Raw genomic sequence first — 26,658 nt, forward strand, 5'->3', positions numbered from 1 at the left:
AAATGAAATTGTCATGGGATTATTGTTGGCTGTTTGTAGGACTAGTGGAAATGTAGGGTTAGCGTAGCCGAGAAACTGCTGGACTATCTTACTGATGTAGATCCTAGCATTGACTGCAACTACATATATACAGCAGTTAGAAGATGGGATGGGGCAAGCAAGATTAGGAGGACAATGGAGGCCCTTGGTATACAAAAGAAGCCAGGATTAGTTTAATTGAGAATGGATGTACGATTCATGAATTTATGGTTGGTGATAAATGTTAACATAAATAATTAACTTTTTAGAATTTAATTCAATCTCCTAAGAACTAGTTGAGTTAATGACGAAGTTCTATGTAGAATCATATATAATGATGCATCACCTTTTCCTACTCTCTCCATAGTAGTTACATCCACTTTTGATCTCATAAAACAACTTTAAGAAAATTATTTATTTGTAAAAACTGAATCTCAATCCTATTGTGCACCTCTATAATGTTCACCGCTCACTCTCACTGTTGTGCACCTCACAGTCACCTTTTTTCCTTTGAATTTTATTTGACTTGTGGCAGAGACAATTTGCAATTGTATCTTATATGTTCCTATACATCTCTAAGCAAATGCCTCTTAATTGAATTATGTTTAATATGCCTCTTTTATTTTTTTTTTTTTTATGATGATAAGTTATGTATTGTGTCTAATAATACTATTGTTGAATTGTGTATTCTATATTTATTTGTTGAGTTATGTGTTGTGTTGTGGAAGTATTATCATTAAGAATTTTATTGTATTTTATTATTTCAATATGATGAACCCACAATCCCCAAATTCAAAGCAAATTTAATAAACAAAATAGTAATTAATAATTGCAATTTTCACCAACTATATTAAAGAAATCCAATTAGATTACATACATATGATATGATTCGAAGAGCTTGCTAGTATGAACATTGAAGAGGAACAATAAAGGGTGTCCTTTTGGAGTAAAGCTCTAATCAATGTTACTTCTTTTTTTTTTCCTTTGCGACTTTTTTTTTCTTCTTTTTCATTTTGGCGTTCCTGCACTGGTGTTTTCTTTTTTTTCTTTTTTTTAATGTTTTGGCGCTGCTGCACTTGTGTTTTCTCTTTTTTACTTTCGTATGTTTTGGTGCTACTGCGAGTTTTCTTTTTTTTTTTTTTTTCTCTTTTGTAATTGTGTAAACCAACAGCTTAAAAAAATTTCCCTTTAGTTAGACTATACTTATTGTAAAACCCTTTTTTAAGGAAATAAATTATTAAAAATCCTCCTTAAATTAAAATTATCCCCTAAGCCTAATTGAAATATGAGTAAGATATCATAATAAACTCGTCTCCTTTGTGTCTTATTATCATAAAAAGGGACAATTTTTAAAATTGTCTCCTAATCTCGAGGGGTTATGACTTTTGGGAACAAATAATATTCATTATCCCCAATTCTCGTCCCCTTTTATCACTTTTTTTGTAGTGTAATTATGGGATTTTGTGATGGCATATCCATATGCATGTTGGAATTTCTTGAATGCTTGTGAGATGCTTTATTAGATTTTCCAAGCATATTGGCTATGTATAAGTTACATAGCCTATGATTAACATTTATAGGACTTGTAGCTTCTCCATGCCTTTATGTATATTGGCTATGTATAAGTTAGATTTTCCAATCATATTGAATGCTTGCGAGATGCTTGTGAGATGCTTTATTAGATTTTCCAAGCATATTGGCTATGTATAAGTTACATAGCCTATGATTAACTTTTATAGGACTTGAATGCTTGTGAGATGCTTTATTAGATTTTCCAAGCATATTGGCTATGTATAAGTTACATAGCCTATGATTAACTTTTATAGGACTTGTAGCTTCTCCATGCCTTTATGTATATGTGCTTAAAGCATATGACTTGATATGTATATTACATATGAGATTTAGAAAAATACATGAATATGAGAATTTTAACCTATTTTCTTGGATTTAAAGCACATAGGACTTTCCATGTGTTAGATAGTTTAAAAGACATGAATTGGGATAAACCATGCATAAACTATATACTATCTAAAAAAATGAAGTTACAAGAATGAAATCAAGTTAAAGAAAAAAAAAGAATGTAATTTATGTGCTCTTATCATATACTTTGTATGAATTGATGCTCTGAATAAGATTACTCTATTTCGGAAAATGCTAACTACATTTATGCTACTCTAATCATTTAGATATAGCTATGATCATATGTTTGGTACATGAATGCCCTCTGTATGAGTGCACACACTCTTTCTGCTTCTGCTTGGCTTTTAAAGCCCTCTATTTCTACTTGGCTTTTAAAGCCCCTCTGATTTAGTTTTTGTTAATATGTTCTGCTTCCGAATTCTTCTAAGTATGTGTAAGGCCCATAAGTTATAATGAAATAAATGTTTAAGAAATCAAATTTAAGTATAAGGTATTCTTGCAAACTCATGATTTATGCTTTTAGCATATTAAGCATGTGTTCTTACTTTTGATGTTTCTATGATGAGCTTATGATGTAAGCATGCATTTCTTATATTAAATGCTTTGAATAATTACCTTATCCTTGTATTAAAATGCTTAGCATGTGTAATTGATGTTCATGCTTTATTACTTGAACTTGATAAATTGAATGGTTTCTATCAAACCTTGTTGCCATCGTAACTTATGGATGTATGAGATGGTTGAGCGCTACTGAGTTTTATACTTAACGCGTCAATTTCTATCACGCGCAGGTTGTAGACTTATGAGTGTAGATTTGAGTTGAGATCCTACTTCAAAGATTGAAGATTTCTCCTTGATAGACTTAGTTCTTCTGTTCTTGTTTAGGTTTTGATATGACATGTAAACCTTAGATATTAGAGATTGTATTTGCTTTAAGGAATTATGTATTAACTTAAGCATTAAGAAGAATATGTATTATGGGTTTAGAATCCTTTATGATATGTACATGTCATATATGTTGTATGGAATCGAATATGACTATTATATAAGCCTCGTTGTTGATTATGAATTGATATTGGATTATCTTGATTTAGATTTTATTTTTTGGAGTTGATGGATCGTTGAGATTGGGTTTGAAAGTGTTTTCTTGTTTCACAAGCTTTTAGCTACCATCCAACTTTCAGAGACAACTCTTGCAATTTTCTTGCAGAATTTCACAAACCATTTTCTAAGTAAAAACCATGGACTTTCTAGACTTATGAGACAAAAAAAATTAATCCAATATCTTTAGGAGGAAGACTTGATTCTATTTCATTGGATGGTGCCTCCGACAATGAATGTAATCCATTGTCTAATACTTCGAGACCGGATAATGGGTGTTACATCAGGATTAGATTTTGAGAAATATCAATGGCTCTCTGGAAAGGGATTTAGCAATAGAAATTTATAAATGGATTTCGAAACGAATTTAACAACCGAAAATGGTTAGAAACAAAGATTCTGTTTATTTCTGTAAAATAACTCGTAAGAAAATATTTTCTACAATTTTACGTTATTTAGGAGCGTTTAGGAAAATAAGTCAACAAAAAGTATTTTCCTGATCAAAGAAAAATTAAGTCATTTTTAAGAAAAATAACTTTTCATTTTCAAGAGAATAAAATATTTTTCGAACTTTGACAAACTTATTATAACCTTATAAATTCATATATTTTTAATTAATTAATCATCAGTAGCCACTACCACTTACCGTTCACCACCACTGGTCACTGATGACTTTTACAATTTACCTTTTTTTTGCATTATTTTTATATTTAATAATAAAATTTAAAATACAAAATTTTTATTATTATTATTATTATTATTATTGTGGTCTTATGAGTTAAAAATTTTAATATTTTAAACTAATTTTCAACATTGCAACTAAAAAATAGAAAATAAGTTATTTAAAAAATATTTTCCAAAGATAAATTTTTTTCAGAAACAAACGGGGCTAGATATAATAATTTAGAAATGAATTAAAAACGGATAGGAAGTCGCCATCAACAAATAGAAACGAATGATGGAAATTAGAAAACGGATATTTCCATTGCTAATAGGAACAGACATAAATCCGTTTCTAAACAAATTTAAAAACCTGCCTAGTAGTTTTGGATGAAAACTGTTTCTGATCTGTTTCTAAATAAATTTAGCCTTTTTTCTAGAACGGAAAATTCGTTCTAAATGGGTTTTTTTTTAGTGCTCGTTGCAAGTAAACGAAATTTAATATATATATAATTTTTTATTAATTTATATATATAACTTTCTATTAATTTTTTGTTATAAATTATAATATTATACAATCTGTATTTACAAAATAGAAAAAGATAACATTTTTTGAAATAATAAAATAAAAATTTCCTAAGGATGAACCAGCCAAAAATGGATTAACATTAAAGTTAAGCTCAACTCGTTATAAGTCGAGATTAATATAAATCCAAATTAATAAATAAAATTGTTGTGAATTTGATTAATTGCTCTTAGAGCCAGCATTCTTAACAAATGTGTTTCTAGAAATAGTTTGGATTTGGAAAAATGTGTAAACCTATTGAACAAGAAATTTCACAAAATAAAATTTAAAATAAACTACAAAATATAATGTAGAATAATATAGCAAAACTGAGGCCTTTTCCTAGCTAAAAATATAGCTCAACCTCGATTCAATATGATTTCATTGTATTATATTCATCTAATTTATCTATAATTTCAAATGCACTCTAAAATCTTGTTCAAGGGTAATTGTTTACCAATATAGGTCAGTATAATTTTTATGAATAATTAAGAAAATGCACGTGCCTAATCACAATTTCTTCTCTTTTCCTTCTAGGCAATTTTAGAAGGTACAGAAAGGCAGCAAATAATTATCAAAATATGGGAAATAATACTCTTCTGCAGCTCAGTTTGTCTACGAAAAGGTCATATAATGGATCACAAGTAGGGATAAAGTAGAATGGGTACCTGCAAACTTTGGACTACCATATCTGTCCTAGTGAAAATTTAACTACTCGTATTCATTCATCACAAGCCCGTTTAAATACTTACTATTCATACCCATACAAAGCCCATTTAATATATTCCTTAAACATGCAAGTGTCAACAAACTTTAAGCTTCCCTAATTCAAACATCCATTTAAAATATGTAAAAGGATAAGATATCCGCACAAAATATCATAACCAGACCCATATAGATACAGCAGATAAGACACCCAAAGACTTAAACCTGTACCTTAATCCAACCCGCCATGGTAGCATTTTACTATTTATACCCATTCTAACCTCATCTATAACTACCTGCCCCACGATATCGAGTTTTAGCATATCAGGTATCCAAAAATACCCATCCTGCTTGATAACACCTGCAAGTACTTGCAGTTGGGAGCTCATGGCTGTAACTCTCACATCCTTCTCCTAACAAACCAAAGGGAGAAAAACGAAAAAAGAAGAGAAAGAATTGGCATTCTCTTGGCCATGGAGGAATAGCAAGCAATTCCATCTTAAACCAAACCACAGTTATTACATGCAAAATATGCAGAATATTGTAATACAGCAATAATATGCTTTTCATTTCATGTACAATCTATATATATATATATATATATATAATACTCCAGATGTATATGTTGATAATACTGGTCTCAAAACTGATTATATTCTACAAAAGCTTATCTAGCCCTGGACAACTGTATAGCTTCTTGCTCAATAGTTGATTCCTCAGCCCACACATACTGGGAAGACATGAGTGAGGAGAATGTTTGGTTCCTCTCATGCTCCATCTGCTCCCACTTCCCCCATCTCTCAGCCAGACCAACTCCTTGCAACAGTTTAACCACTTCTGCCATTGTGGGACGGTCTTCAGGTGAACTTTGGGTACTCAGTAATGCAACCTGGATAATGGTCTTAACTTCTTGGTGGTCATAAGTCTTCAAGTTTCCATCCACAATGTCGTCCAGTCTATCCTCTCTCAGTAACTTTTTAATCTGTTCATGTCATTTTTACATTATTTGCACATTATGTGAAAGAATTTGCAAAGAGAACACAAAATTCAAGAATTAACATGCGGTGTATATAATTCCAGTAGATTCAAACTCTTACATGATCAACTAGAAGAACATCCTCTTCCTCTTCAAGGCGAGAAAGGTCTATTGCCCGCTGACCAGTTACCAATTCAAGAAGTGTTATGCCATATCCAAACACATCTGTCTTTTCTGAAGATTTTCCAGTGGACAAATATTCCGGGGCAATGTGACCCATGGTACCACGTATTTGGGTGGTAATATGAGTCAACCTTGTGTCTACCAGCTTTGCTAAACCAAAATCTCCAAGAACAGCTTCAAAATCATCATCTAATAGGATGTTAGCAGCCTTCAAGTCACGGTGTATAATCTTAGGATTACAATGTTCATGTAGATACTCCAGGCCATGAGCTGTACCAAAGGCGACACGTTTCCTTGTCGACCAGTCCAAGCCTTTTTCTCCTGGTTTTAAATCTATAATACAATAACACGAAATGCAATAGGAAACGAGTGTCACTTTCAGGCTGGTATAGGTTATTGACAAAAACAAGAGATACTTCATTTAACACTTGACTGCATAATCAAGTACACCTCCAGGGGAATGAGGTAAAACGATCCCAAGATAAATTAAAGCAAGGTTTTTCACTAAGAAGCTACAAATAAAGACTTCTTCTCTGTACATATCAGTGACATATCAAGGCTCAGGTTGGGCAATAATCACGCCTTCCACTAAAAGTTCAACAGTCAGAAGAATTTGGCTCCATTTCAGAAGCATGAGGTAAAAATTCAGGAACACGATTCGTTTTTATTTATCAATATATTATTGAACATTGGAAAGATGGAATAAAGGATTATGAACACAAGGAAATACCTCTTAAGTGATATGCGACGCTGAGGTTTTGCATATATGGATAAACGAGAATTCTCTCAGAGGAGGTCGTACAAAAGCCAATCAAACGTAGAAGATTCCTGTGAACTGCAACGCTAATAAGTTGAACTTCTCTCTGGAATGCAGCTTCTCCTCCAGGGCTGTGATAATCTGTAAGACGTTTTATGGCAACTTTTGTGTTGTCTGAAAGAATACCTTTGTAAACTTTACCAAAGCCACCCTGTCCAATTATGTTGCTCTCACTGAAATTGTCTGTTGCAAGTTGGATCTCACGCCAAGAAAATCTTTTAAGTTGTCCAAAGGATATTTTGCAGTCATCTTCACCTAAAATTATGAAAAAATAAAAAGATGTTAGCCTGTTGAAGGCTGAGACACTTCTTCTGTTATAGCAGTTCAGTTGCGAGACGTTTTTGTGAGGAAAAAATGTATCAATATTAGTTTAAGTGTTAGCAAGCTAGCTAGTGGTGTTACATAGAAAATATGTCCAACTTGTAAGTAAGATAATTTTATTTTATATGCAGGTAGGTGAATTAGAACGTGGAAATCCATAGGATAAACAATTCTAAATAAATAATGCTTTAAAATATTTTTTCACAATAAAAATATAAATTATATTAAATTATATGTTTGTTAAGGGAGTTAGATTCCTAGTTGTATATAGTCGTATTATTGTTAGATCCCTAATTAGTTTGTATGTCTTGTATATATATATATATATATATATATATATATATATATATATTTGTCTACCTATTGATGAAAACAACAAGTAAGAATATTTTCCTCAACTGGTTTTACAATGTTCAATAATACATACTTTATCATAATTATAGTCAATGATGAAACCAGTTTTTTTTTCATTAAGATGTTATATTTTTATTTAGTGAGGCGAATTATAGCATGATAAGGAAAAATAATTGCTTATAAATTAGACAGCCTTTCAAAATATTTTTTTTCACCGTATGTCTGTCTTTAAAAGAAAAATGGGAGTATATATATACACACACACATCACAAATGACAGTAGAAGCCTCAACTCGTAACAGGGGCTGCACCTCAAGCTGACATTTATATTTGCAAACTTCTATTGTAATATTATATGTTTTTTCAAAATTGTCTGCACCCCCACACATATGCTATGCAAGTTGACACAAAGTGTAGACTTGACTGGGTTAATAGCCACCAAGGCTAAAACACCACCCGTGGGAAACATTTCCCCAAGCACCATGAAGATTTTTCACCATAGAATGGCAAAAATCTCCATGTTCGAGCATCATCCATACAGGTGCAAAATTGACGAAAATCAAAATAACTAAAATCTTTAGTAGGCACAGCTAAACTGAACTTTGAGGGAAAAAAAATGAAAGAATGGCAAAAGAAAAATCAAAATGAAACACCAAAATTTTAAAATTATATATTTATAATATAGTAAATTGTATGTATGGTACATTTTCATAATTATAACAATAATTATTATTCTGTTTAAATTTTTTTTTTTGGCCATTTTTTTCATGGAAACCGCTCAAATTCTAAAAAACAGAAACCGTAAAACATTGGTTGATCACCTTTTCCAGTCTAAATCTGCCCTATACGACATGCAATTTTTCAATAAGAAATTGGCTTAGTTAGGCCCAAAGTAAAATTAGTGTCTTCATTTAGCCCAAAATTTAATTTTGGACCGAATATGTTATTGGCCAAAAGCATACAACTAAAAATCCTAAATTAAAGGTTTGTGAGAACAGTGTCACTCAATTAAAGCACAAGAGCTCAATACAAAACTCAAAGAGTTCAAAACTTCAGCAAATGGCTTTCCTTAACCTAGAATATCTGCATTTCTAAGAAAAGTTAATAATCATTTTCCAAACAAATTTAAGCATCTACACCTACCAAATAGTAACTAAGCAATAATGAACTATAGAACCTAGCATATGAGTCAAACTATGATCAAAATTCAAAACTATGATGATAATAAATTTAACTATGGAAGGCAAAGCAAAATTACCAGCTACATCAACAAAGACATCATGCTGGAGTCTGTAACATTGATGGTACCAGTATGCAAGACCTAGTAGCAGAACCATGAAAACCCCACAGCTTGCAGCAATTACAGCAACCTTGAGTCTTAACTTGCTTTTTGAAACTGCAACATATCGGTATATAAGCTCTGCCTCAAGCAGTATTTCATGGAAAAAGTACACAACATAGCAACAATTTAATAAACCTGGAAAAGGATTATTGGAAACGCAAGGTTCTTCCAAGCTAGAGCCACAAGCAAGACCCGTTGCAGTGAAACTGAAAAAGCAAAACAGTTAATCTACTGATAGTATACTTTGGATATGTAATATATATGCACTGATATAGAATTGCATAAGGTAAATATAATATTCGAACAACCGATTACATACACATCTACATGCAAGCATGTCTTCTGTGTACAATTTGCAGATATTTTTCATCAAGCACACACTCAAGCCAAATAGTTAAACTAATGGGAATATCATCCGTTGGGTGTGTAAATGCAAACCAAACTTAGAGCAGATAAGGTAGAAAAAAGTAAGCTTCCGTAGTAATAGTAGTGTCTGTTTTCTGTTTATGTGAGCACAAACGAGAAAGAAGAATGGAAACAAGATGCACCTTTAACTTGCTTGTATTTGTGACTTTATTCTTTTACTCATATTATTTTGTGATTTTAATTTGCAAATATAACTTACTATAGATATCTATATATACTCTTTCATTTCTTTCCAATCTTCTGTTTCCTTTGAAATTCAACTATATAAATCCAGAAGAGGATTCTGATTGATGAAGATGTGATGCATAGAATTCAAGTAGGATGGATGAAAGGGAGGAATGCCACGTGTGATAGGAAATACCTAACAAGATGAAAGGTAAGTTCTATAGGACAGTAGTGAGACCTACAATGTTATGTGGTAATGAATGTTGGGAACTGAAAGCGCAGCATGTTCATAAGATGAATGTAGCAGAGATGCGGATATTAAGATAGATGTATGGTCACACAAGGTTGAAGAAGATTAAGAATGACCACATTCGACAAAAAATGCAATTGGTAAAAGTCAGGGATAAAATGAGAGGATGTCTGCAATGGTTTAGTCATGTGTTACATAGTTCCCCATAATGCCCGGATTTGTAAATGCAATACTTCAGTGATAGAGGGTCTAAACTGGGAAGAGGTAGACCTAGAGCCATATGAAGGGAAGTGGTCATGAAAGATCTACTGCCTATCGAGATTAATGAGGATAAAATTATGAACATAAACAAATGGAGACAAAAGATTTATCCATCCGACCACAACTAGCCTAGGCTTAAGGCTTTTTCTGTTATTGTCTGTCTTATGCTTGTGTTGAAATCTTTGTGATTAAAGTAAATATTGTGTCCTAAAGTTTAGGTTTATTCCTAATTAGAGTAAAGATTGTGTTTCCTAGTTTAGTTTTATTCCTATTTAGATTACTTCTTGGAACATTTTTGATATACATATAGTGGAGTAGAGGTTGAAAAAGATAATACAATAGAAAGAAATACAACATATTCTTTCTTTTAATTTCTTCATGGTATCAGGGCCATTGCCGTGAATTTTTCGGCAATGGTTTCCATTTGAAAGTGGTTTGAGATATCCACAGTACCGCCAGGAGTGAGAGTTGGTTGTCACCGGCAGGCTCAGAAGGAAGAGCGACCGCCGATAGGCAATCTGTCCAAATCGCGTCGCTGTCCGACCACGCGCCTCCAGAAGATTCTGGCCGTTCTTCACGCGCCGGCGAGTGCGACTGTTTCCGGCGAGCTCCGTCGACGATTCTTGTTCCGGCGACCTCGACTCGGTGTGGCGACTTAGAGCTACTGGTTCTTCAGCACCAGTTTTGCCTTTTGGAATTTTTTTTCCTTTTTTTGGTTTATTTCCACCACTGCTGCCGTTTAAGTTTTTCTGAAGATATGGGTGACGAAAAGAAGGTAGATATGGGTTTTCACTCAAAGAGCCCCTCACTTCAAATTAGTCCGGTGAAGTTAGATAGAACAAACTATCTGGCTTGGTCTCAGTCTTATTTATTATTTATTGAAGCTAGAGGTTTGCAAGGATACCTTGATGGTGGAGCAACTAAACCAGTTTCGATAGATCCGGCCTTTAACAAGTGAAAATTCGAGAATTCTCTCATTATGTCATATGGTTAATAAATTCCATACAACCAACTATTTCCCGAGGATATTTGCTTCTTGATACAGCTAAGACGATATGGGATGCCGCTTCACAAACGTATGCACAAACTGGAAACTATGCTCAGAGGTATGAAGTGCGACAGAAAGTTCATGAAACCAAGCAGGGAGATCTGACTATCGCTGAGTATTCTGCTGAACTTCGTGGGTTATGGCAGGAACTGGATTATTATCAAGACTTTCAAGTAAGATGTACTGATGATGCGACTCAAGTTCAAAAGTTGATTGAAATAGAACGTGTGTATGGTTTTCTGGCTGGCCTAAATAACGAGTATGATCAGATTCGAGTCCAAGTTCTTGGACGAGATCCTTTTCCATCTTTACAACAAGCATACTCATTTGTACAGAAAGAGGAGACTAAGAGGAATGCTATGGTTCACAGATCTACAATTGATAAAGCAAGATTGATTGCTAATTCTGCAAGAGAACATATCCAGGCTACAAAGAGCAGTTCCTCAGATAGAGATCAATTATTTTGTAACTATTGCGGTAAGAATAGGCACACTAAGGAGTTCTGCTAGAAATTACATGGACGCCCAACTAAAGGGCGTGGAGGGAAGCGGATCAGTTCTTCTAGACCACAGGCACACATATCTGATAGTGGAGCTTTATCTGAGGAACCATCTACTGCTAAAAGCTTTTCTGATAAGGAAATTCAGTCCCTGAAAGAATTGTTTTCACAGCTTGATTCGTCCTCAACTCAGACTGCAGCCTCTAATTTTGTTAATTCAGGTAATGCTTTTCTTACCTTTCTTGCAAAAATTGCAAAACCCTCTTGGATTATAGATTCAAAAGCAAATAAACATACAACAGGCTCTATAAAACATTTCCTCACATATTCTAAGTATCAAGGCACAGACAAATTTCGCATTGCAGATGGCTCCTTAGTACCGATTGCTAGCACAGGTTCTATTGACTGTATTTCCAATATTAAACTCTCCCATGTTCTTCATGTTCCTAGATTTCCTATTAATCCGTTATCTGTTAGCTTAATCACAAAAGCACTTAATTGCAAAGTAACTTTTTACCCTACTCATTGTATATTTCAGGAACTGAACACAGGGAGAACGATTGGCAATGGTAGCTTGCGCGATGCACTGTATCTGATGGATGACGTTTGTCGTTTTTCAAATTCGGCTACCAGTCAAGCTTTGTTAGTAACTTCTAAAAATCCTTCCCATGAAGTTATTCAATGGCATAGGAGATTAGGACATCCCTCTTTTTTTGTTTTAGGACGTTTATTTCCCACTTTGTTTGCTAAATGTGATTTTAATTCATTAGTATATGATGCTTGTAAACTTGCCAAACACACCAGGCATTCTTATTCTCCAATTAATAATAAAAATTTGATTCCTTTTGCTACTATTCATTCTGATGTTTGGGGTCCTACTAAAACTGTCTCTCTTTCTAGTTATAGATGGTTTGTGACCTTTACTGAATGTTGCACTAGATTGACTTGGGTTTATTTGATGAAAACAAAAAATGAAGCTTTTTCATGTTTTCAGAACTTCCATAAAATGATTTGTCCTCAGTTTGATGCCCATGTTAAAATTCTAAGAATTGATAATGGTACTGAATACATGAATGTAGATTTTCGTTCTTATTTAGATTCTAATGGTATTATACATCAAACTAGTTGTGTCAATACTAGTGCTCAAAATGGAGTAGTGGAAAGAAAAAATAGGCATTTATTGGAAGTAGCTAGGTCTGTTATGTTCACTATGAATCTTCCCAAACCATATTGGGGGGATGCTATTTTGACTGCTGATTACCTTGTCAATCGTATAGTTTAAAACTCCATTAGAGATTCTTCAAGGAAAAAACTCTTATGTTGTACCTCCTAATGTCTTTGGTTGTGTTTGCTTTCTTCATCAGAATGGTCTAAGCAAATTAGATCCTAAAGCCTTGAAGTGTGTGTTTGTTGGCTACTCTACTACTCAAAAAGCATACAAGTGTTATCATCCTTGATAAAGGACTCTTGCAAGTCTTGCAAGAGACTGGACCCCTAACTTCGCCCTAAAAGCTAGCTCGTAGAGGAAGGATTGAACTCAGCCTTATACACTAGCCTACAATGTACTCCGCGGGCGATGTGAGACGCATCATCCCCACCCTCAAAAAACCCGACTGCCTCAGTCGGCGTTCTGACGAACCCCATGAGACACCGACCCTACGGAGCCAGAGCTCTGATACCAAATGATAAGGGACTCTTACAAGTACTCTTGCAAGAGACTGGACCCCTAACTTCGCCCCAAAAGCTAGCTCGTAGAGAAAGGATTGAACTCAGCCTTATACACTAGCCCAGGATATACTCCGCTGACGATGTGGGACGCATCAATCCTTCTTCTAGGAAATACTTTGTGAGTATAGATGTTACCTTTGGGAGTTTGAATCTTATTTTCCTTCCCAGTCACCTTTTCAAGGGGAGAAATATCAGATGGAAGAGGTGATGGATGACATTCTTTCTAGGGGGAGATTCCTGTAGACATAGATAGTAAGAGAGAACCAGCCAAACCTCTAGGAAGATTGGATAGACCTGATTTGAAAACCTACACACGACGGACTAATATAGATACAACCATGGAGTATGAGACCTCTGATCAACCGTCCTCTCCAATTTCAGTCCCTGAAGATACAGAAGAACAAGAACTTCGTGAGTCTTTTTTAATTCCTGTTGATTCTGATCCTAATCTTGATTCCAGTCCTTCTGACAATGACCTTGATATTCCTATTGCTCTTAGAAAAGGAGTTAGAACATGCACTAAACATCCTATCTCCCATTTTATCTCCTATAATGCTCTGTCCCCTTCCTATAGAGCCTTTGTTTTGTCTGTTTCTTCTGTTTCTATAGCGCATGATTGGCAAGAGGCATTACAGGACTCAAAATGGAAGGCTGCAATGGTTGAGGAGATGAGAGCTTTGGCAAAAAATGAGACATAGGATCTTGTAACTCCACCAGGAAAGAAGCCAGTTGGATGTAAATGGGTGTTCACAATTAAACATAGGGTTCAATTGAGAGATACAAGGCTAGATGGTAGCCAGAGGATTCAGTCACACCTATGGAGTTGATTATCAGAAAACATTTGCCCCTGTAGCCAAGATGAACACAATCAGAATTTTGTTGTCTTGTGCAGTCATTCTTGACTGGGAGTTACATCAATTTGATGTTCAAAATGTTTTTCTACATGGTGATTTGACAGAAGATGTGTATATGGAGATTCCTCCTGGATTTGATGATGAAAAAACCAGAGGAAAAGTTTGCAAGCTGAAGAAGTCATTAAATTGGCTGAAACAATTTCCAAGAGCATGGTTTGAAAGGCTTAGTAAAGCTATGCTTTCTTTTGGGTATATTCAGAGCTATGCTAATCATACTTTGTTCATTAAACATCATGAAGGTAAGATCACATTGCTTATTGTTTATGTTGATGATATAATGATGATTGGAAATAATAAAGAAGAAATGACCCACTTGAGAAATTTGTTAGCCAGGGAGTTTGAGATTAAGGATTTGGGAAAGTTGAGATATTTCCTTGGGATAGAAGTTGCTAGGTCAGAAAAAAGGATTTTTATTTCTCAGAGAAAGTACATCCTTGATCTTCCTAAAGAAACTGGTATGTTGGGATGTAAACCTTCAGAATCACCTATTGAAGCCAATCATTAGCTTCAAGCTGGAGTGGGAAGTTCAGTTGATGTTGGCAGGTATCAGAGATTGGTCGGGAGGTTGATTTACCTTGCCCATACTAGACCAAATATTACATATGCTGTAAGTTTAGTGAGTCAGTACATGCATGACCCTCGGGAGTCTCACTTAGAAGCAGTGCATCGGATTCTAAGATATTAAAATCAGCGCCAGGTAGAAGACTTATTTTCTAAAAATGGCCATTTAACAATAACAGGCTATACATATGCGGATTGGGCTGGTTCCCTTGATGACAGGAGATCAACCTCAAGTTATTGTGTTTTTGTTGGAGGAAACCTGGTCACATGGAGAAGCAAGAAGCAGGCTGTTGTTGCAAGGTCCAATGCAGAAGCTGAATATAGAGCTATGGCACAAGGAATCTATGAACTTCTATGGTTGCGCAGATTAATGGAAGAGTTCAAGTTGGTTGAAACAACAAAAATATCATTGTTTTGTGATAGTAAAGCAGCCATCAGCATTATGAACAATCCAGTCCAGCATGATCGAACTAAGCACATAGAGATTGATCGTCACTTTATATAAAAGAGAAGATAGTTGAAGGTTTTATAAGTGTCTCCTATATAGCTTCAAAAGAGCAACTAGCTAATGTTTTCACAAAGGGTTTGCATAGCAAGTTGTTTCATCCTTTAGTTTGCAAGTTGGGCATGAGTAATATCTATGCACCAACTTGAGGGGGAGTGTTGAAATCTTTGTGATTGAAGTAAATATTGTATTTCTTAGTTTAGATTTATTCCTAATTAGCGTAAATATTGTGTTTCCTAGTTTAGGTTTACTCCTATTTAGATTACAACCTATATTGAGATTACAACCTATATTGGAACAATATTTGGTATATATATGGTGGAGTAGAGGTTGAAAAAGATAATACAATAGAAAGAACAACATATTCTTTCCTTTAATTTCTTCAGCTTGTTTATCACTTAACAGCAAATCTTTTAAGATTTTCAAAAATTTTTACCAAAACTATTTTCTTTCAAAATCCTTTGTTCCCCTATTTTATACTTTGCTTACTTCTTGCTATTAGTTGAACAAAGCAGAAATGGTAACAAAGAATCATATAGCCAACCCCAATCAATTTGGGAGTGACGCTTATTTCTTGTTTAATTGATGGCCACTATCTTGAGAATTTATCACTAAATTTTGTACTCCCTTGTCAATTAATTCAAGCACTGGTATACCTTTCGTATTTCACATTCTTGACCGTAATTTATTGATGATCAAATGCCTATAGATAAATTGTTGAAGAATTCCACTTTACCTTTTCTATGACTGTCATACTGCTTTTCATCATCCCCCACCCATCCCCACCCCCCCCCCCCCCCTCTTTCCCATTCTTTCTTTTCTCTAATTATCCTCCTTTATTTATCTATTTATTCATGTGCATGGTAACTTTCAAGCATCTTTTATTAAAGCTTAGCAAGAGCTAAAATTCACTAGGATTCTTACACACAGTACAGATACATGTGCACAGACAACATTGATGGGAAGTCACCAAGCACCTGCATCATAATCTCATAATGCGTTAAGCACAGTTAGCAAGGACAAGGATATCCACTTATGAGCTGATTGATTACAAAGCTAGTTCAAAAAAAAAGTTGCCCCCCCCCCCCCCCCTCCCCCCAACCTCCTCTCGTTTTTTAAAATTATTCTCCTTTATTTATCTATTTAATCATGTGCATGCTAACTTTCAAGCATCTTTTATTAAAAGCTTAGCAAGAGTTAAACCTAGTTGTGACTAAAGACCTTTAAGATTCACTGGGATTCTTACACACGATAGAGATACATGTCCACAGAAAACATTGATGGCAGGTTAACATCTACCAAGCACCTGCATCATAATCTCATAATGCATTAAGCACACTTAGCAAGGTCAAACACATCCGCATGTGAGCTGATCGATTACAAAGCTAGTTCAAAAAAAAAGTCGCTGCATATACATGAAAAGATTGAACAGTACAGTCTCTTTTGTTAAGAGCTCATTATCACCACGACACAGTAACAATTTTCTTTGTTTGTGACATCTGAAACTTATTATCCAGACTGAGGAATCCAATCATGGAACTCATTAGTTGCTTGCTGTCACAAGTTTATTTTTATTTAACAATCATTTTATTCTTTTTTTTCTGTTAGGTACCGGCTGTATTAGGGTAGTTTTATTGCTGTAGTTAGGGTAGGTTTACTATTGTATCTACGTTAGTTTTATTTATTCAGCTTATCATGTTTTTATTAGTTTCTTTGTTAGTGGGTAGTGGGGTGGTTAAGCAAGTCTTTATAGTATTGTGTAGTTATCAATTTTTTTGCTTTGCATTCAATTGTTTAAAAGGATGTGCATTAATGAAAGAAGTAAGGAGAATTTTAACCAAAGGTTTGAGCCCCAAAAAATAAAGATTATGGATTCTCTCTAAATGAGCTCTAAGAGATCATAGGGTTCTCTCTTAACGAGCCCTTAAATGAGCAACTGTAGTTAGGAAAGGAAGGAATTCCAACAAATTCAGATTTCTATCTAATACAAAACCTGATTTTTTTTGTTAATCAACGCCAAACCAGATAACAAAGTCGCACCATAACAACTTGGTATCAGAGCCAATGGTTATGGTGGATTCACAAGAATTACAAAAGCAATTTTAAGCCTTCATGGTTATGGATAAAGCAGAGAAGAGAAGGAAAATGCAGAAAGGGCAAAACAAAAAGGCAGAGGCAAAAAGATAGGATTTCCATAGAAACATTATCAACCTAATTTCAGGAACTGGAACGAGAATTGCGTGTGTCAAAAGAAAAGGGAAAGGAATTGCAACTTCAAGTCCCTGTTCTTTTCGGCACAATGAACCATGAGTAGCAAAGGAGAATGGGGAGATGGGAAATTATATGCCTCAGTATTCCAAAATAAAATTTTCTAAGTATGATGGGTCTCATGATCTCTTGGCATAGCTCAGTCGTCGTGAATTAAAATTCTGTCACCAGAACATTTCCGGGAAGGTTGTTGCCAATTTATTTAGGAGATGCACAAGTGTGGTTTATTAAGTTGTATAAAGACAGACCTGGCCTTACTTGGAATGAGTTCAAACATCAATGCAATAGAAGATTTGGACCTTCGGTGCATGGCAATAAACTGGGAGAATTGGCCAAGGTTCGACAAACAGAACGGTGGAAGAGTGTCAATGGAAATTTGAACAGCCATCAACTAGATATTCTAACCTTACTGCTGAACAAGATGTCAAGATTTTCCTTAGTGGCTTACAAGACTATATTGGAATTGAGGTGGAATCACAGAACCCAAGAGATTTAACAACAGTGATGAATTTCGCTCATCTGTATGAGAAGAGAAGCATCCAGGAAAATCTAGTAGTCTGCTTAAGCAGAAAATTGTTGATACACACCATCACAAATAGTTACTCCTTCAGAATCTCCCTTCTAGTAGAGTGGAGATGGAATACCGTCGGGTTGGAGGCTTTTGCTATAACTGTGGGGAGAGTAACGTTCCAGACCTGCTGCATTAGGATAGTTCTATTGCTGTATCTAAGGTAGTTTTACTGCTGTATCTAGATTAGTTTTACCTCTCTTTTTATTATCTTTCTATGTTGCAAGGGAAAGGTCTATCAGCAGTTCCAGAAGTTGCTAGAAGCAAATTCCCCCTGTTGAAAAGAGGTTGCCTGTTGAGAGAGTAGCTGTTCTTGCTTGCTCCTAAAGGACGAATAAGCTTTACTTGCTTTGCTTGGATTGCTACCAAAGCTAGTTATTCAGTTTTTATCATGTTTTTATTACTTTCTTTGTTAGTGGGCATCAGTGAGGTGGTTTAGCAAGTCTTGAGTGTAGTAGGTAGTTATTAATCTTTTGCGTTGGATTCAATTGTTTAAAAGGATGTGCATTAATGAAAGAATAGGCAGAATTTTAAACAAAGGTTTGAGTCCTAAAACTCAGAGATCGAACGGTTCTCCCTTAACAAGCTCTAAGAGATCATAGAATTCTCTCTTAACAAGCCCTTAAATCAGCAACCGCAGGTAGAAAAGGAATTCAAACAAATTCAAATTTCTATCTAATACAGAATCTATTTTTGTGTTAGTCAAAACCAAACCAGATCACAAACTCAGGACCATAACAATTTCCTTCATTTTTCTAAATTCAATAGAAGCAAGAACAGGATAATGATCTATTCTAGGTCTTATATCCTTGTAGAAAAGAGAGGGCATGTCTATTATTGGAGTATCCATATGCCTTCTCCCTTCCAATACATCTTATTTGTAAATTCCAGAACTAATAGAAAATTGCTATACTCCAGTCTCCACTGCATTCTTTTCACTGTTAGCAATCAAATTGACTAAGCCGATACCAACTACATATATATATATATATATATATATATATATATAAAGAAAATTTAAAAAGAAAATGGCTAATGAAATTTCAAAGAGAGGTAAAATATTAGTGAAGTATACTTGAACTCTGGAACTGAAAGAAGTTGCAATGGTACTTGTCCAGTTAAATCATTGGATGAAAGATCCCTGTCAAATGAAGAGATTCACAAGTAACATAAATAGTCAACTAGTCCAAAAGCACAAAGGTGAAAAAGAAAAGGCAAATTGAGAAATAAGACATGGAAATAAAGGCACCATTTTAAAAATTTTGCCTCTACCAAGGCTAGAAAATTGAAAAAGAGATTCCTTAAAGTGAGTCAATCCTAAAATAATTTTCTTTTGAACCCAAACTTATCGAAATAGGATGTTTATAATTGATATCATGCACCACAATTAAAATCAGTAACATAATTATTCCACTGATTCAACAAACTTAAAAAAAAAAAAAAAAAAAAAAAAAAAAAAAAATGAAAAAGCACATCTGTCTACAATAAATAAGACAGCATTTGTGGAATAAATAGTAGTACAACCAATAACCATAACCCAAAGCCACATGAAACCTCTAAATGTAAAATTTCTTAGTAGAACAACCAATAACAAAATTAATCAATATGAAAAAGTGGAATGAGAAAAGCAAAGAAAGTTATGGTCAAGAAACCTTAAATTGAACTACACATGATTATGTTCCTTCATGCATAAATAAAGAAATAAAAGAAGACTCTTCGAGATAAAATAAGACTTACAAATGCTTTAAGTTGGATAGCTGGGCCCACGAGATTGGTATAGAACCATTGAATTTATTATTTGCAAGATTCAGATTTTCTAGCAGTTCCATGTTTCCAAGATAATCTGGTAATGGGCCCGATAGATTATTGTTCTGTAGTTCCCTGTATGGAATAGAATAATTCCTTTAAAATGAGAACACAGTATGAGGAATAAAGATGGAAAAGAAGGAAGAATAACAAGAAGAAGAGTACGTTACATATCCTTGTCCAACTTTAAGGTCACTTTCATTCTCATCCTTTTCATTGCAGCAATCCTATTCCTAGATACTAATGGTGAGAAGTTCTACATCTGTTTTCACATGTTTGCCAAATGGACGAAAGTGCTACTAAGCTTTTATGTGAATAGGTGATGTCGCAAGAAAATTCCTGTGACTCTCTGTCTCTCACAAGACTCAAAGCCACCCCAGACATTCTGCCTCCCTAAACCTTCTCTCCCCCTTTAGTTAACCTCTTTAGCATAGAATCCAAAATAATATTACAAGTCCCAAACCCTCAAGTAAATTATTATCTTCATTATTTCGATTTTTCCTTCCTTTGTCCTCTCTATCCTTCTACACCCTATCCTTGCAAAATGATAAAACTTCAGGTCACTAAATTTTGTTACCTTTGCTCCACCATTTTAAAATTTGATTTGCTTCCTCAATCATACTATTTACTCAATCTTCAAGAACTCTTTCCACCCCGCACTGGAAATCCATCTTAAAATTTCTCTAGTCCAAACTTAAACCATAGGAAGCTCTTTTGAAATAACATTTCTAGCCTAATGTTGCTGAAAGCATTTTCCTCATCTCTTTGTTTCCATATATCTGTCATCATGCATGTAGTGCAAGTTTATCCATCAAGAATGCCAACTTACAAGCTAACCAAGAACTTCAGTTTCATAATTGCAGGTGAAAGAGTTCCTGAAAAGCCAATTGAAGCCAAGCTCCTGCAAATTAGTACATTCACAAAGTAAATGTACTGGAACAGGACAGACAGAAAATACTAATGAAAGAACTATTACTCAAGCAATATTCAAATTACAGTGCAGTATATCAGCAATCCAACCATTCCCCTTAAAATAACAGAAGCAGTTGCCAAATGGATGCACTTACAGGGAGGTGACACTTCCATTTCTGCAAGTGATATGAGACCAACTAAAGCAAGGGCTCACCAAATAATAATTCCAATCTTTTATTTGACCATGGGAATCATTAAGAGCCTTTAGAAGCTCAACTAAAGCTTCACCTACACATTAGTAAAAGTAAAAACTAATCATTAACAAGGTGCAAACTATCTTGCTGCAGCCATCCATAATCAAGCCAATGCCTCCAAAATCAAAATTTAAAGGAAAAAAGAAGTGGTATTACAAGTAAAATGTGATGGAAAATCATAGAGCATGTGAAAAGAGTGTCTGTTTTTGGCTCACATATCACGGAAAGCCAAAAACCCATTACATTTTCCTTCCTTGACCTTGATGAAAGATCAGGAGGATGCACAAATGAAACATTACAGAATAATTATGATAATCACTAAAACAAGTGTAAAAATATATTTAAAAAACTAACAATAAAACTATATTACATGAATTACACAACTTAATGATTTACCATATGAGGGGTTAATTTTAGCCATCATCCGGGAACTAGGGGCATAGCACTAGACAGCTGATGTGGCTCTCTGGATAGTCAATAAATCATTTTCTAAAGTCATGTTAGCTGCTATACTCAGCTTAAAAACCTTCTCTCTCCTATCTCCTCCTTGTCTATTCCCAAATTGAGCCAATTTTGGATATTGAATGGATAGGAAAAAAAGACGCAAAAGCCCCTTCCTTGGAATTTGCAGCTCCAAAACCCATGCTCCCCATTATCACAATGCTCAAACCCAACCACTCCACCTCCAAACAGATCCAATAACAAGTTATTTATCTCTGATATGTCTTCTTTGCCCCTCTCTTTTTCTCTCCCCAGCTTCTTTTTCAAACATTAGACATACAGTGATGTGAAAACTTTTCTATTACAACTTGCAGTTTTGCACGGTTCAGAAACTTGGTTATGGGAATTGGGATGAGTTAAAGGCTGCATTTGGTACATCACCTTTATTCCATTTTGACTGGTTTGTGAAGTCTCGCACAACTCAAGGACTAGCAAGGAGATGTGATACCCTAATTGGTTGGTTTTCGTCTTGATCGTTTAACTATGGAAATGTTTCCATTGGTTGGTTCAAGAGACATATATGGTGGAAAATGCGAATTTAAGAGGGAGTTAAAGATATTTGTATCCTTTCAAAAGCCATTTAACAGAAAAAGTTGAATTTTTTTTATGAAAAGACAATAATGTAAAATAGTAAAAAAGATAGGGATTAAGTAATGTATTTTAAAAAATACGGGGACAGAGTAGTTAATTTTGGCATAATATGGGGACACGTTTATAATTTTTCCAAGAAAAAAAGGATAAGTACGCTAAAGTGCTATACCCCTAAGTTCAGGCATGATGGCTGCAATTAACCCTAATAATACCCAAAGACAAATAGAACTTCCAACATACTATTTGTGCTATGAGGTTGTCCGTTGATTTGCTTGAATACCGAGTAAATAGATCAAACAACTAGATCTTCATAAGCAAGTAAGCAACTTTCATGTCTTAGATTTGTCACATAGGTTGCACACTAGAAAAGACGACCCAGTGCACAAAGCATCTCACATGTGTGGGCCCTAGGGAGGGTTGATATATAAATACTCTTGTCCAGGCAAGTTTACAAGTCTAGTAATAAATATAGCATTCGAAATGATAATTTTTTCCATTAAATACCATATGGTATTTTATATGCATGGCAAACTTTGTCAATTAATCAGAAATATGACAGATAATTTTCTTTTTTTTTTTTTTTTCAAAATCTTGAAAAATTTAATGAAAAGAAGTTTTATTTTTTTTAGTGTGAACCTATTATTAGAAAGAGCAACAAAGAAAAGGCGCTAATGTGGCGAGCTAGTAGAAGTGACTAGTGGGTTCTTTTCTTTTCATTTAGAGTATCCTCCATTAATTTGATATATACCAAACCTTATGCACTTTTTAAATTGTATGATATAAGTTACTGCTTTAGAAGAACTTAATTTTAATATTAAAGGAATTTAATTTTACTTGGAATAGTTTTCTACATATGGTTGGAAACTTGCAATTCATATTTTTATATTAGCATTTAAATAGGTAGTCATTGAGCCATAAAGTTGTGCAATTTATCCTTTTTATGTGCTAATGAAGACCTATATTAATAATTAAAAAACTTAATATTGCAAAAGAAACTCTTTTCCCTCTAACATGTCTTAAAATTAAAAAATTGTAAAAATTTAAAACTGATAGATAAAATGAAATTTTTATATATAAAAAGATTATATACCTCAACACAAAGCTCATGAATTTGTTACTCCCTAAGTAAAGATGATTGAGCCCCATAACCATTGAAAACTATAATACTGCAAAATGTCAAAATCATTTATGACACTATGTCTTAATCAATTATGCACTATGACTTTCAAAATGTGGCAACACCCAATTGACATCAATAGCTAGCTCTTGTCATCTACATGACACCAATCTTGGCTAACAAGCAATAGTAAGATATACCAAACCTTCAAGGTCAGGATCCTTGGAGGAAAAACCAATTGTTAGAAAATTGAGGAGTATGAAACCGCCAATGACTAGCTTTAGAGGATGCCATGTGGAAAAAGCTCCAAACATATAATTTTGCTTCGTCTCTATGAAAGATTCGCTAGTAAATCTCTTGCCAGAATTTGGATATTCTAAGGAAAAGAAATATCAAATGTTTAGACCAAGGTGCAAATACTTATTCTAAATCAGAAATTTAGACTTATTAAAAGTGAAATGGGAGGAAATAATTGAGACCTAACTTACATAATAATAAAAATATATATGCATCACCAAAATATTAAATCCTGATGCTATATTAAAAATTTGAAAGCAAGAAGGCTGGCACATGCCATATAGCAATAGGAGCACCAAAAAGTAAAAAACGCAGACTACATCAATAAAATATATCAGCCTCGTATATGCCAGTGTAGGCAAGTTAAAAAGAAGGGATATTGATGGCAAGCTTTATTTCGGTGAGGAGAGGGAGATAAAACAAAGAAACTCTTTGAACATCAAAATCCACTGCATCAAACAGTAAAAAGTTATCCTCCACATATTACTTGCACCAAGTAGGCTATACTTCCAACATGCTAAGATTTATATCATCGATTTAGGCATGAAATGAAGAAACAACAATCGACCAAGGGCAGAATTGATGCAGTAACCATGTGAACTTTGTAATTTATGATGCTGCAATTAGAAAAAATGAAATGGCCTATTCGAGGTATATTACTGCACACCATAAGTTCTTTCTCACAGAATTCCAATTTGGACAGATGTTTAGTTTAATCATGTGCCAGTATGCTCTAAGTTCTAAATAAATTGTGCAAGCCTTTGTTGTAAGGCCAATAGTGCTCCAACCTAAAATGATGCTTCACCTTAAGTTTAGCCATAGCTTCTACGTAGTAAACTTCATAATCTCATGAGATAATCCTCATATACTTTGGTAATGAAACAAATTGGAAAAAAAAAAAAAGTAAAAACAAAGCAATAAAATAGTATTGTCTTTTGCACCCAGAAACACAAACATATATTTTTCTTTCCCATTGGGTCCTGTATAGAACCACCTGGCTTTTATTTCTTTTTGTTTTGATTCAAAGTTTTCCATTCTTCATAGAAAGGTTGTGGACTGAAACCATGAGCTTGGCCTGCAATTAACTCTTCCAAATGCACCAATTGAGCTAACTCTACATAGTTACTTAATTGGCCTGTTTAATAAATTAAGATAAGGTTTTTTTTTTCTTTCTTTCTTTCTTTCTTTATTTATCTATCTATGTTATGGAGCTGTATTGCAAGACTGGATGGGGGACCCATTATTTCCAATTCTTATAATTGTTTTTCTAACATTTATGATAAGCTACAAACGTTTGCAGCCTGTTCATGCCTTTGAAATATTCACAAACTTCCATAAACGCTAACCATCAGCTGCAATTTAAAAGAGACAGATACATACAAATACCATAAATAAAAAGAAGAAGAAAATACAGTAGACTTCTAAATCATAAGCTATTTGTTTATCCAAATATAACTGTAAAAGAGGGCCAAAATCAATACCCATCAAAGAGGAGGAGCATAAATAGCATATATAAAAATCAAGAAAAGGAGAAACAATAAATTTGAAAAAATATTATCGAAGCGTACCTGGTTGTCCTCCAGGTTTAGCCATGGGAAATACAAATGCAAGCCACCATGAATCAAAAAGAAGAAAAAATTGAAATTAAAGATAATGATGAGCCAGTGAAATATATGATACATTAGTGCAAGGGACCCACAAAGCATTTGAGAAGAGGAAAGAGGAAAGGGCAAGAAGAAAAGGAAATTCTGAGAAGGCCAATAAGGAAGAATGTGAGAGCCCTACTAGAGACTGTGCAAGTGTTATTGGTGGAATAAGAATGAGAATCCCACTAATTAATGCTTCTTATCTACACTCTTCTTTTGGGTTTTCATAAAAAATTAAAATTAAAATTAAAGTTAAATAAAATCCTTTCATCGAAGCAGATGCCTTTGCCAATTTGCCATCGCATACAATACTGTATACAATACGGCAAGCAAAGCTTTCTTTGGTGTTGGCGTCTGGTGAGGGATGCACAGACATAGACCATATTGCTGCCTCAATGGCTGACATCTTATGCTGGTTTTTGCTGCGTCTTCACGGACACCCCCAAGGTTTGATAAAATTAATCAAATGGTCCATTTTATTTAGTAAAATTATTACAACATCCCTAAAATTTATTTCTATCTCACTATAATATCATTAGTATCATTAGTAAAAACTAGGTTTTTAGGGCCGGGCGATGTTACGAGTCATCTTTATATTATATTAAAATATGATGTAACTAACACAACTGGGTAAAAATAAATTTTGGTCATATTTATCTTCATGGGCTTCAAAGTAATAACTTACACGGTGCACTTATAATAATTTACAAAGTAGTTGTACAATGCATTCACAAAATGATTTTTATTATACTAACTTTACAATAATTTCTTAATTTACAATAATTTATATAATACATTTTTGATAATACATTTATAAGAACCTATTATTAATTATTTTCTATCTGTATCAACTTTCCATGCATGTGCAACATTCTCTCGCTTGGTTTCATTTGAATCAAGATTTTAATTGCTTACCTATTAACATCTCTACCTGCTTACCAAGCCGGACAACTTGCACACAGAATTTTGATTGGAATAACCTTCATTTTGGGGTCAGAATAGAATTTCTTATGGAGCTCATTCGGCTTCATGATACAGTTAAAGATGTTAATAGGTAAGCAGTTAATTCGTCTCTCATATTTACTCTCCTAGAAAACAATAATGGCACAAACAAAGAATAAAAAAATTTTATCATCATCTACTCACAAAAGTACACTCAAGACTATTATAAAAATATATCCAAAATAGACAGTATTAAAAGGAAAAATTGAATAATAGGTTTCCAACTTTTGTAATAATCAAACACATCGAAACTAATAAAAAAAATTACTATCAAGAAGAAACACAAAAATTATTAGGATTATCAGGATTCAAATGTGCATAGAGTGCAGAAAAAGGACAGAAATGCAACGTTAGTTACCTCATAGCCCTAAGAATTGG

The 26,658-nt window shown here is 34.1% G+C and overlaps 1 protein-coding gene across 5 annotated transcripts; it reads right to left on the reverse strand.

Annotated features, from left to right (window-relative positions):
- Nucleotides 1-5,443: 5,443 nt before the first annotated feature.
- On the reverse strand, nt 5,444-26,658 carry LOC105647220 (Leucine-rich repeat protein kinase family protein). Of its 5 annotated transcripts, none has more exons than XM_037636744.1 (11): nt 26,639-26,658; nt 23,541-23,711; nt 21,028-21,160; nt 20,790-20,861; nt 19,892-20,035; nt 19,230-19,295; nt 9,097-9,167; nt 8,878-9,015; nt 6,859-7,200; nt 6,067-6,461; nt 5,444-5,951 (listed from the first exon to the last, which is right to left on the reverse strand). In XM_037636744.1, the coding sequence occupies exons 2-11, from the start codon at nt 23,647-23,649 to the stop codon at nt 5,637-5,639; spliced, it is 1,785 nt and encodes a 594-aa protein (XP_037492672.1). In that variant the 5' UTR covers nt 23,650-23,711; nt 26,639-26,658; the 3' UTR covers nt 5,444-5,636. The 5 variants fall into 5 exon arrangements, with proteins under 5 accessions (XP_037492672.1, XP_012088621.2, XP_089576002.1 ...); XM_012233231.4 differs by lacking the exon at nt 26,639-26,658 and adding an exon at nt 25,201-25,722; XM_089719876.1 differs by lacking the exons at nt 19,230-19,295; nt 26,639-26,658 and adding an exon at nt 25,201-25,724.

Source organism: Jatropha curcas, chromosome 3 (assembly GCF_041381405.1).
Source record: "Jatropha curcas cultivar XTBG-Jc1 chromosome 3, XTBG_Jcur_1.0, whole genome shotgun sequence".
NCBI lineage: Eukaryota > Viridiplantae > Streptophyta > Magnoliopsida > Malpighiales > Euphorbiaceae > Jatropha > Jatropha curcas.

Excerpts from the sequence above, each read along its gene's own strand:
- LOC105647220 (XM_012233231.4), bottom strand. The coding sequence starts at position 25,225 with ATGGCTAAACCTGGAGGACAACCAG. Across the intron at positions 20,862-21,027 it reads AATGGAAGTGTCACCTCCCT|GAGCTTGGCTTCAATTGGCT; the intron begins GTAAGTGCATCC and ends ACTAATTTGCAG. Across the intron at positions 20,036-20,789 it reads CTGAAGTTCTTGGTTAGCTT|GGAACTACAGAACAATAATC; the intron begins GTAAGTTGGCAT and ends TATTCCATACAG.